General features: G+C 32.7%; 1 protein-coding gene across 1 annotated transcript; it reads left to right on the top strand.

The window, feature by feature from the left end:
* On the top strand, window positions 5,249-12,141 carry LOC105161452 (putative phospholipid-transporting ATPase 9). The gene is made up of 12 exons (XM_011079147.2): window positions 5,249-5,771; window positions 5,922-6,811; window positions 7,330-8,669; window positions 8,870-8,980; window positions 9,126-9,402; window positions 9,496-9,584; window positions 9,673-9,781; window positions 10,017-10,220; window positions 10,372-10,497; window positions 10,596-10,694; window positions 10,835-11,026; window positions 11,137-12,141. Exons 2-12 carry the CDS (start codon window positions 6,416-6,418, stop codon window positions 11,767-11,769), a joined length of 3,576 nt encoding a protein of 1,191 aa, XP_011077449.1. The 5' UTR covers window positions 5,249-5,771; window positions 5,922-6,415; the 3' UTR covers window positions 11,770-12,141.

Here is a 12,201-nt window from a genome sequence, read left to right as displayed (position 1 = left end):
AATCAATATAAAATTTATTATTTTTCATAAAAAAATAATTATTATTTACAAAAAAATTACAAAAAATAGTATATTTTTTAACACATGAGGACAATGATTTTTACTTAATTAAGTTTATTTTATAAGCAATTTTTTTGGAATAATATTTAATTTAATTTTTATCTATTTTTTAATTTTTTTCTATAAATACTACTTATTTTAAATTCTGCTATAACATCTATTTTTTACAAAATTTCAGTTTTATAAAAATAATTATATTTACAAGCACTCCCTATTGCATCAATATTGGGAGTGGTGGGGCTCCATGTTATCTGCATGGAATATCGTGTGTTTGGAGTCTGGAAATGAAAGACTGCCATTCCCCAATACTAAGATTTATGCAAAACTGCAATTCCTTTTGTCGTTGCCCTTTTCCAGATATATAGATATGCATTTTTCAAGATTTTAGCTGCTTTCTTTTTTAATATTCTTTTCCCTGCTCCTATAAACGCCAAATATTTCACTCTAAAATAATAATAATAATAATTTATAATTTCACTTTAAAAAAACCCCACTTGTGTCTTACAACCTGATCAGAGATTCTTGATGATTCTCATATATAATCCATTGCCAGAACAACTACATATATATATATATATATATATATATAACTAGGAGAAAATGTACCATTTACTATAATTTTATTGATTATGATCTTAAATCATACTAAAATCATTGTTAAATAAAAATTGATGAAAAAATAGATTATTCATCGTAAAGATTATTTTTATCATGGCTTAAATGTTTTTGTCATGGATTTTAGCCATGACAAACGGTTTAGTCACACTCGCAAAAACTATTGCCAACAATCGTTATGATTAATAACTACTCATTATGAGTATTTATTATTAACTATAACAATTAATTATGATTAAATGTTAAATTTCTTTTGATATATTATATAATGACATGCGCCTGTTGACGTTATGTGCATGAGAGTATCCGAACAAGATTTTTTTTTTATTATATTTGCTTTTCACTTTTCAATGATAGCAAAATATTATATTACAAATTGAAATAGTTAGGTGTTAACCATCATCAACATCCTTATCATTGATTGAGGTAATGGGCATGAAAGAGAAGTAAAGAGTTTGTTTCTACGTGCCATGATAATATCTTCACCCTAATTTATCTTCAATATTATTTTTTTTTATTAAAATTGAAACGTAAATATATACGTACATTGACCCTGTAGAGATTTGTACTCGATTTGTATAATTTAAATTAATAAAATTAAAGTTTAAGCGAAAACGTATGTGCATATATATAGAGATTTTAGGAAATTATATATCGCTATTTTCTGATTATAATTATCAACAAATGGATGAAAGTCTTATTTTGAGAAGCAAATGGAGGAAGGAATGCACCAATCGAGAAAAGTCAAGATTTGGTTTGGCAAAATATCTGCCCATTTGATTGAGATAATTATCAACATTTTTTCATTTGTCCTTACTACTTTACATACTCTCAATTTTTACTACTATCCAATTTATATTTTATACAACGTATTTCCGCCATAAAAGTGAAAATTATGGCAAACATCCCTTAACTTATTTTAAGTGAAAAAAAATAACAATATCAATTATTAGGGTAAATAACCTTAATTAAACTTTACCATTTTAATTTATTTTTAAAATTATATATTTAAAGTTGATATTGGAGTTTTCAAATAATTTGTTAACAATAATTAAATTTATACTTTCATATATTTACTATTTTAATTTATATTTTATTTAATATCTCATCTAATTATATTATTTTGTTCGTATATTATTATTTGATTAATTAATAAAAAGATATATTTTGTAATAATGCAAGTTTAATTATTGTGTATGAATAAATAATTATTTTACTTAGTGGGAGCATTGTTAAATCAAATATATTTTTTTAATATTTTTAACAAATAAATATAAAATATATTAATCGAAATAAAATTTATTACTTTTGTGAAAAAATAATTATTAGTGACAAACAACAAGTAAAATAATAAGCAAAAAGTAGTATCTTTTTAATACATAGGACCAAGACAGTCTTTGATCAATTAAGTTTATTTTAGAAGTGATTTTTCTCCGAACACTATTCAATTTAACTTTTATTTTATTTTTATTCTTTTTCCAAACACTACTCACTTTTTATACACTACAATTTTTAATTTTTCTACAAAAATTATAATCAATAATAATAAAAAATATATATAAACATAGACGACGGCAACCGGGGCCTGCCCGCAGCCGGTCAATTAAACTGTGCAGCTGCATTGTAACTGCAGGCCGACTCGCTGTATATTCACCTGCAGCTTAGGTGGCCTTCTAGTTCATTGCGCATGTATTAATTAATCTTATTTATAGTATATCGCATTCAGAATATCTAATAATGATCAATTAATTAATAACATTACAAGAGAACCTCCGCTTGTTAATTAATCATAATAATTAATAAAAGTGACATTAAACTCTCTCACATGCATTAGCGTGTAAAGTTGTATAGGACTAGTAAATTTATTTGGCCTGCAATAAGTCAGTCGAGGGTAAATATATATGGGTCTTCATTCAATTTTTTTGCTAATATCAACAAATTCGATGAATCTTAACTAATTACTGAAAGATTTATTTATTAGACATAAACAAACATCGGGAGATATTAAATATAATTTTTCAAGTCACAAAAAATTAATATATAATTACATCAGATCTTATAAAAACACCGTGCAATTATACCTTATTTTTCATTTCAAAGACGAAATAAGAGACGAGGTTCTACATGCATATTGTGAGAAAAATGTATTTTACGATGTCTCACAATTTAGTTTCTTTTTTATTTTTGGTTTTATTATTTCCAAATTAATTGTATCCCATAATTCTAAAATAATTATAGTTATATGACAAATGTTTTAGCAACCCTCACAAATACCACGGCTAACAACCATTGCATTGATGTGGTCAATGACTATTTGCTATGGTTGTTTATCATTAAATGACAATTAGCCATGATTAAATATTATATTTTTTATAGTATAATTATGCCATCAATTTTAATTATCAATGAGTAATATATCAATTTTTAATGTCAAGTACCTATAATTAATTAACAATTATTATTAATTATAATAGAGTTAGTAGCAACTACTATTAAAATAAAATGATCAAACAATCATGATGCCACACCTTCTTTAATTGAACTATGTCTCATTAACTAATCTCTTTCGGATCTTGAAGCATTGTGATAGGAGTTGGACATTTGGAGATCTTTAAGACACTACAAGAAAATTGCTGGATAGCTACGGAAAAAAGAAATTGATGCTAATATCAACATCGAGCTAATTAGTAAATAAAAATTTCATTCCTAATATATATTATTTAATATACATTTTAAAAAATTCATCGCTAAATAGCAAGTAAATTTTTGTTGCTGAATTCATTAGCAAGTAAATCTTCGTAGCTGAATTCAACAGCAAATAATTTTTTTGTAAAGTAATGTAGACTAACAACAAGAACTTTACTTACTAACTAATTTGACGCTAATTTGTTTTCGTTGCTATTAAACTATTCTTTTATAGTGAGAAAATTAAAAAATATTAATCAAAAGAACTATTAGAAAATTTTATAGCCCATGAAGCTACACGTTATTCTTTTAGTGGAACATGCTGGAAATTTTGAGTGGTGGATTAAAAATTTATTCGTTTATAGATGTTGTGGAATTGGAGTCAACATATTTGTAATTTGTTTTAAAACTATTTGCATGGTTGTAATTAATTCAATAATTAGATTTGAATTGTACCAAAGTACGTATCTAGAAGTGATGATTCAACAATATTTAATAAACATAGCAAAAATGGCAACTCTACTTTCTTTGCTTTAAATGTCAACTCTTTCCTATGCATTTTCATATTGTAATCGTACGATGTCATTAATGATCATGCAATCCGGTCAAAGAAAAATTTGTTGATAACTTGATAGAAAATAACCAAGTCAACTTTGGATTACCACTTTTAATTATGGTAATTACGTGTATTTAGTAGCACGTAATAGCTAATTGCATGCTCATGCTTGGGAATCAAGGTTGTATTACTTGTTACAATAACTGGAGATGCAAACAAATCGAGCTGAATTGATATCATCACTTATTTTAATGTAATGATATAATTATAATTTTTATATGATAATAAACAACGAGTCTTGATTTCACCGATATGTAAATATTAATTTACTTTAATAATAATTATTGTTCAATTTTATATATTTAATATTGATAATTAACTTGTATATATTAATAGTTGATAATTAAAATTATGAATATAACTATAACGATTCATCTAAAAAAAAATAAAAAATAAAATGGTTTCTGGTATCAATTCTGTATTAATGATCTTGATTAGTCAATTCAAGCAGTCCGTAATATTAATACTGATGAGCGCTATAGAATTTCTAGAAATTAAGCAGAAGAATAGGCATAAATTCAGGACTTTAAATAAAATTTGAAAAACAATTACAGGGTTGAAATTTTCAATATATATTTGGTGGGAGATTAAGGGTGGAAATTCAGGACATAAGAATCTGCATGGCCTTTACAAGGCGGATGTTTCTAGAAGCGTCATGGACTGTAATAATGACGTCATATAATGTCTTCAGACAGTCTACGCTACGTACGAGTAGGACCCATGCATGATACACGCTGCCTCCTTGATATTATTATATATTGTATAATCAAATAAATATCGAAGTACGTGAAAATTAATAATTGTGTATGTGTAAATAAAATTAAAGTTATATTGAGTAAAATATAATTAATTAGTAAAAGGAATAACGTATTGAAGAACTGAGTATAACAAACTTTATTTATGTAAAATTGAATATTTATAAGAATAAAATGTATGTGTATTTTGAATGGGAATGAATTAATGCATAAGCAGTGACGTCATGGAGTGGTAGTTGGAAGAGAGAGCTGAGGACATGAATATGAATATGAAAATGGTTGCAGTCCAGCAGTTAAAACTTGGATGATGAAAGAGGGAGGAGTTTGACTGTTTGAGTGTAAGACGAGATGACGCACGTTGCAGCCTCTCCGACATGTTGGGGCATATCTTCCTTTCTTACCTTTGGCCCACATTCATTTCTTTTTCTTGTCTTTTTTTTTTTTTTTTAAATTCCAATAAATTTGTTAGATTAATAATTATTTTAATAATGTTCCGAAAATCGGGTTAATCAAGAAAATTTTCATATATGCATGCGTAAAAGTTTTGTATGTTCGTTTTGTCTTTTTGTCTTCTGAATCTTGTTCCTGCAGACAGAAATCAGAAAGAGAAGACCAAACCCAGAAAGCCAAAAAACCAGAGGGAAAAATCCACATGCATTCTTGGGAAATTTTACTTCCCGCGAAATTTCCCAGCTTTTTCTTGTCAAATTAAAGCACCCCACTTTTCTATTTCATCCCTTTTCTTTTCTTAATTTTTTAATTTTCAAATTCTTGTTTCATTTTCGCATTAGTTTTATATAAAGATTTGGTTTTTACAAATCTGAATTCTTGTTTTTCGCTTCTTTTTTTTTTCTTTTTTCTTTTTGATAATGGATGGATGAATAGTAGTCGAGTATGGTGAATTTCTTGTAAGCAATGCGCGTGGCCGGAGGCTAGAAATCCAACGGCCGTGGAAGTCAAACCATCAGATCCAAGTCAATGTTCAAAGCTTTTGTGCCATGCGATAAAATCAAATGCCTGAATAATCACATTCTTTCTGTGTATTTCCCTCCTCCTCTTTCTCTACACGTTCCTTAAAACAATTATATTTATATATATTTCACATATCAATCATATATATATATATATATATATTTGACTTGAGATAATGAGTTGTTCTTGTTTTTATTTTTCACTTGGATTTGTTTCAGCTGGACTCAGACAGGGGCGTTAAAATTGCAAATCATATTCTGGGTCAGGGCCATTCTTTTTGAAGTACAAGATTGAAGCTTTTTGAGATTAGCTGGATTATACCTCCTGGAGTTTTTGTGGGTTGTGTTTGGTTTTGTCTGAATCTTGTAGGCCTTCTCTTTCAAACATTCTCATACATATCACTTTTTTTCTTTCTTTTTTTACCCTATGCCCCTTCTTTCTCCACATTGTATTTGGTGAACTTCTTCTTCAACCTCTGTTCTAGTTTTCTTTTTCTAAAAGTTCTTCAGACAATTGGGTTTTCGAGTTATTGGGTTTGAGGCCTTTTCTTGGGGTTGGGAGAAAGGATTGATTTTATATAGTTTTTTGGTTTTTTGTGTATTTTATTAAAAGTAGTTTCTGGGTGGGATTATCAGTGCATTTAGCCACTGGTATAAACTATAAAGAAGGCATATAGATTTGGAGGTTGAAGATTTGAAGAGTTTGAAGTAGAATGAGAACTGGTAGGAAAAAGAGGATACATTTCAGCAAGATCTACTCATTCAAATGTGTCAAAGGAGGATTCCAAGATGACCATTTACAGATTGGAGGACCAGGTTTCTCAAGAGTGGTTTTTTGCAATGAGTCAGATGGTTCAGAGGCCAGTCTCAGGAGGAATTATGCTACCAATTATGTTAGGACTACTAAGTATACAGCTCTAACTTTCTTGCCTAAGTCTCTGTTTGAGCAGTTTAGGAGACCGGCTAATTTTTACTTCCTTGTCACTGGTATCTTGTCTTTCACATCCCTTGCACCTTATTCTGCCGTCAGCTCCATCATTCCACTATTTATAGTTATCGGAGCAACAATGATTAAAGAAGGTATTGAAGATTGGCAACGGAAGCAGCAGGTAGTTTGAAGGGTGTATTTTGCTTTATTGATTATTTTCCATTCCCTCATCTCTTTCCAGTTATGCAAGTCTTGCTTTCTGTGTTGGATATTAATTTATCTTGGTTTAGATTATTCGATATTTATAGGAGTTGTTGATATTCAATGTTGTACTTTCTGGAAGTATATTGTGGAATTCTCCACCGCGCATATGCAGAAAATAGCTGAAGTGGTTGATGGCGTAGGAATGTTTTCCTTTCCAATAGTTGAAAACTTCAAGAAAATGATTTTGACAGTTGCCTTAACTCGTTTTTGTTTCCAACAAATTGAAGAACTTTTCTTATTATACCTGCGATTTGCTTCTGATTATGCGTATTATACTTGAGACATAAATGTTTAAATTGCCTATTCTGAGATGCATATATTGCATTATAGTTTCCAGAGTAAATGTTTCTTTAATGCAATAGTGCATGTTTAGTAGGACTTTTTAGGAAGCTTCTTATCCTCAGGTTGATAATGATCCGTTTCTGAAATATTTAGGATATCGAGATGAACAATAGAAAGGTTAAGGTGCATCAAGGTGGTGGGACTTTTGTGCAAACTGAATGGAGACATCTGAAAGTGGGTGATTTAGTGAAGGTGGAGAAGGATGAATTCTTTCCAGCAGACTTACTTTTGCTTTCGTCCAGTTATGAAGATGGTGTCTGCTATGTTGAGACGATGAACCTTGACGGCGAGACAAATTTGAAACTGAAACAAGCATTAGAAGCAACTTCCTTGTTAACCGAGGAGCAGAACTTCAAAGATTTCAAGGGTGTTGTTAAATGTGAAGATCCTAATGCTAATTTGTATGGTTTTGTTGGAAGTATGGAGTTTAAAGAAAAACAATATCCTCTTTCTCCTCAACAACTGCTACTTAGGGACTCTAAACTGCGGAACACGGACTACATATATGGAGCTGTTATCTTTACTGGCCATGATACAAAGGTTATGCAAAACTCTACCGCAGCTCCGTCCAAGAGAAGCAGGATTGAGAAGAAAATGGATAAGATCATCTACTTCTTATTTGGAGTTCTCTTCTTGATCGCTTTTGTTGGATCAGTTTACTTTGGTATTGCAACCAAAGATGACCTTGAAGGTAGTAGAGTCAAAAGATGGTATCTCAGACCTGATGAAGCTGATATTTTTTTTGATCCAGCAAGAGCCGCAATTGCTGCTGTATATCACTTTTTGACAGCATCGTTGCTTTACAGCTACTTGATTCCCATTTCTTTGTATGTCTCCATAGAAGTTGTTAAAGTCCTTCAGAGCATTTTCATTAATCAAGATGTTCATATGTACCATGAGGAAACTGACAAACCAGCTCATGCCCGCACCTCAAATCTGAATGAGGAACTTGGCCAAGTTTATACAATACTTTCAGATAAGACAGGCACATTGACTTGTAATTCCATGGAGTTCATTAAGTGCTCAGTGGCTGGTACTGCTTATGGATATGGAGTCACGGAGGTCGAAAGAGCTATGGCTAAAAGAAAAGGGACTGTAAATGGAAAATATGTTGAGACTCCCTTATCTGATAGCCCTAAAAGATCATCTGTCAAAGGTTTCAATTTTGATGATGACAGAATCATGAATGGGAACTGGGTAAATGAGAAGCATGCAGATGTCATCCAGAAATTCTGTCGCTTACTGGCGGTCTGCCATACAGCCATACCTGACATCGATGAAAACACAGGGAATGTCACATATGAAGCTGAATCACCAGATGAGGCTGCCTTTGTTATTGCAGCTAGAGAACTTGGCTTTGAATTCTTCAAAAGAACACAAACAAGTGTCTCTATCAATGAGTTGAACCCTGTCTCTGGAAAAACAGTTGAACGGTCAGTATCTCGAACTTTGCTACCTTCAAGTTGTCTACCCTTTGTTGTTTCAGAAAGTTCTCTTACACTCTGGCTGCACATAAGCAACATTATTGGAATGATGAAATATTGCTTCAGCTCTTGTTTGCTATTGCATTACCATTTGATCACAATCCATGGAAATATTGTCACGGTATCTAAAAGAATTTTCTTTGATGCAGAACGTACAAGCTGTTAAATGTTCTGGAGTTTAATAGTACAAGAAAGCGAATGTCTGTAATAGTAAGGGATGAGGAGGGGAAAGTGCTCCTACTCTGCAAAGGAGCTGACAGGTTGGTTGTTTGCAACTTGTTAAAGCCTAGAATCCGATATTTTCTATATATCAGTGCTTTTAACTCTGCTTTCAGCTGTTTTCAGCAATTCGACCTTCATTTAACATCATTGTGTCTGTCTGCTCTGTTTTTGACCTGATTCCAGTGTCATGTTCGAGAGGCTTGCTAAAAGTGGAAGGGAGTATGAAGAGAAAACCAGAGAACATGTAAATGAATATGCTGATGCAGGCTTGAGGACCTTGATACTTGGTTATCGGGAACTCAGCGAAGATGAATATAAAGTGTTTGATGAAAAGTTTTCAGAGGCCAAAACCTCAGTTAGTACTGATCGTGAGTCTCTGATTGATAATGTGACTAAAGAAGTGGAAAAAGATTTGATTCTCCTCGGTGCGACAGCTGTTGAAGACAAACTCCAACAAGGGGTATGTTAAACAACAATCCATGCATGACCCTTTGGTTGAGTGGCTCATGATAATCAGATGATGTTGAATTTATATTTCTGCTGTTCATGTCAGGTTCCTGAATGCATAGACAAGCTTGCACAAGCAGGACTAAAGATATGGGTTTTGACTGGGGATAAGATGGAAACTGCCATTAATATTGGGTATATTTTCCGCATAATTTCCTGTAAATCAATTTGAGGCACAATGGGACTTTCCAGAGATTTCTGACCGTTCGTATTCACTTTGCAGCTATGCCTGTAGCTTGCTCAGACAAGGAATGAAGCATATTACTATTACCTTGGATACTCCACAGATCACTGCTCTGGAGAAACTGGGAGAGAAAGATGCAATTGCAATGGTAAATTCCTTTATTTTCTTTATTTGAAAAAAAGAATCACTTTCATTTTAATGGAAAATTGAGAATGCTGATAGAAAACCAAGATCTGTAGTAAGTTTTTATATTTAGGAATAACTTTACATGTTGACTGATTCTTTACCCTCTGTAAATCTCATTAAAGAAAGCTTCGGTATGATTTGTTCGGTGGCCTAAACTGCTCAACACTGAGATGCTGCAACTTTGTTTTATTTAATAGGCTTCAAGGGAAACTGTTCTAAGGCAGATCACTAATGGGAAAGCTCAGGTTGCCAAATCAAGCTCTGAGGCTTTTGCCTTGATCATTGATGGGAAAACTCTTGCATATGCATTACAAACTGATATCAAACAATTGTTTCTTGAGCTTGCGATTGGCTGTGCATCTGTAATTTGCTGTCGTTCGTCTCCGAAACAGAAGGCACTGGTGAGTGTATGTAGTATTAACTGCAGTTGACAATCATAACTTGTTCTACAACTAGTAGCCAATTCTGCTTCTATTTCATGCATCACTTTCATTTCATCTCAAAAGAACTTTCAATTTGTACAGAAGAAGTTAAATTGCACTGACTATACAGGTCACAAGACTTGTTAAAGAAGGAACAAAGAAGACGACTTTAGCAATTGGTGATGGGGCCAATGACGTGGGAATGCTTCAAGAAGCAGATATTGGAATTGGCATAAGTGGGGTTGAAGGAATGCAGGTCAGCAAGCTAATTGTTTTGTTGTTTATTTTTCAGAGTTATTGATAGAATGACAAGTATTCTTATTATCTTACATTGTTATCATGCAAATTTAACAGGCGGTCATGTCAAGTGACATTGCAATTGCTCAGTTCAGATTTTTGGAGCGCTTGCTTTTGGTGCATGGACATTGGTGTTACAGGAGGATCGCTACAATGGTAACTCTATTATTGATCTATCAGACTTCTTGGTCCCATTTGACGATTTACGTCCATCATTATTGTATTTAAATGTGCATGCACGCAATAGAATAACTACATGGAGTAAGTTTGATCTCATTTTCTCTTTTCTTGTGCAGATCTGCTACTTTTTCTATAAGAATGTCACTTTTGGTTTCACCGTCTTCTTTTACGAGGCTTATGCATCTTTTTCTGGACAACCTGCATACAATGATTGGTTTTTATCTCTTTATAACGTATTCTTCACATCGTTACCTGTCATTGCTCTTGGGGTCTTTGACCAAGATGTATCTGCTCGATATTGTCTAAAGGTATGTCTCCATACAATATCATGTTATTCTAGGTTTATCCCACTAAGACCTCCATTCGAGATATTTTTCATTGTTGCTTATATTTTTCTTGTCTTGATTTCACATGGCAGTTTCCTTTGCTATATCAAGAAGGCATCCAGAACGTCCTCTTTAGTTGGCGCCGTATAATTGGTTGGATGCTGAATGGGGTTTGTGGTGCCATCATAATCTTCTTCTTCTGCACAAGTGCACTAAATCCTCAAGGATTCAACAAAGAGGGTAAGATTGCTGACTACCAAATTCTTGGAGCAACAATGTACACTTGCGTTGTCTGGGTCGTGAACTGCCAGATGGCTCTCGCCATCAGTTACTTCACCTATATCCAGCATGTCTTTATCTGGGGTGGAATTGCTTTATGGTACCTCTTCCTCTTGGCATATGGAGCTATGCCTCCCAGTATTTCGACAACTGCGTACAAAGTGTTCGTCGAATCTCTTGCCCCAACGCCAAGTTTCTATATAATCACCTTTTTCGTTGTTATCTCAGCCCTTGTACCATATTTCACTTACAATGCAATTGAGATGAGATTCTTCCCAATGTACCATGAAATGATTCAGTGGATGCGGCATGAGGGTCAAGCTGAGGACCCTGAGTTTTGCAATATGGTGAGGCAGAGATCCATAAGACCCACAACTGTTGGGTATACTGCACGTTCGCTGGTAAAAACAAATCCGTTGGAAGATAGCAATAGCAATCACAGATGACATTTTCTGGTGTAATTGTTTGATTCTTTGCTGACTGAATGTTGGTTTCTGAAGCCTGCTTTACCTTTAGAGCTCTCCCATTGTTCATGAACTGGGGCTGGATCTATTTGCGAACGCACACACCCCTAGAGGTTTCAGGACCACAAGGTCTGTACAGAAGTATAAGCCAGATGTACTATATTTTGTACCAACCATTCGTCGGCCTGATTAGTTTGTAAATTTTGACATTAGCTTATGAGCATAGCTCACACATGTTCATTCATTAATTATTTATACATCGAATTGTCCGACAGTTTAATCATATTTAAGGGAGGGATGAATATGTTGTAACTCTGGAATAAGAAATGAGAAAGCTATTGGAGTTATTGTTTATTTTACTTGCCATGAGATTGGTTTTTTTATGCAGTATTATTGTACTGCACATGTGTTTTA

This window comes from Sesamum indicum, linkage group LG1 (assembly GCF_000512975.1).
Source record: "Sesamum indicum cultivar Zhongzhi No. 13 linkage group LG1, S_indicum_v1.0, whole genome shotgun sequence".
In the NCBI taxonomy this organism is placed as follows: domain Eukaryota; kingdom Viridiplantae; phylum Streptophyta; class Magnoliopsida; order Lamiales; family Pedaliaceae; genus Sesamum; species Sesamum indicum.
The sequence above is the reverse complement of the archived record's forward strand: the minus strand, read 5'-3'. Positions and strand labels throughout refer to the sequence as shown.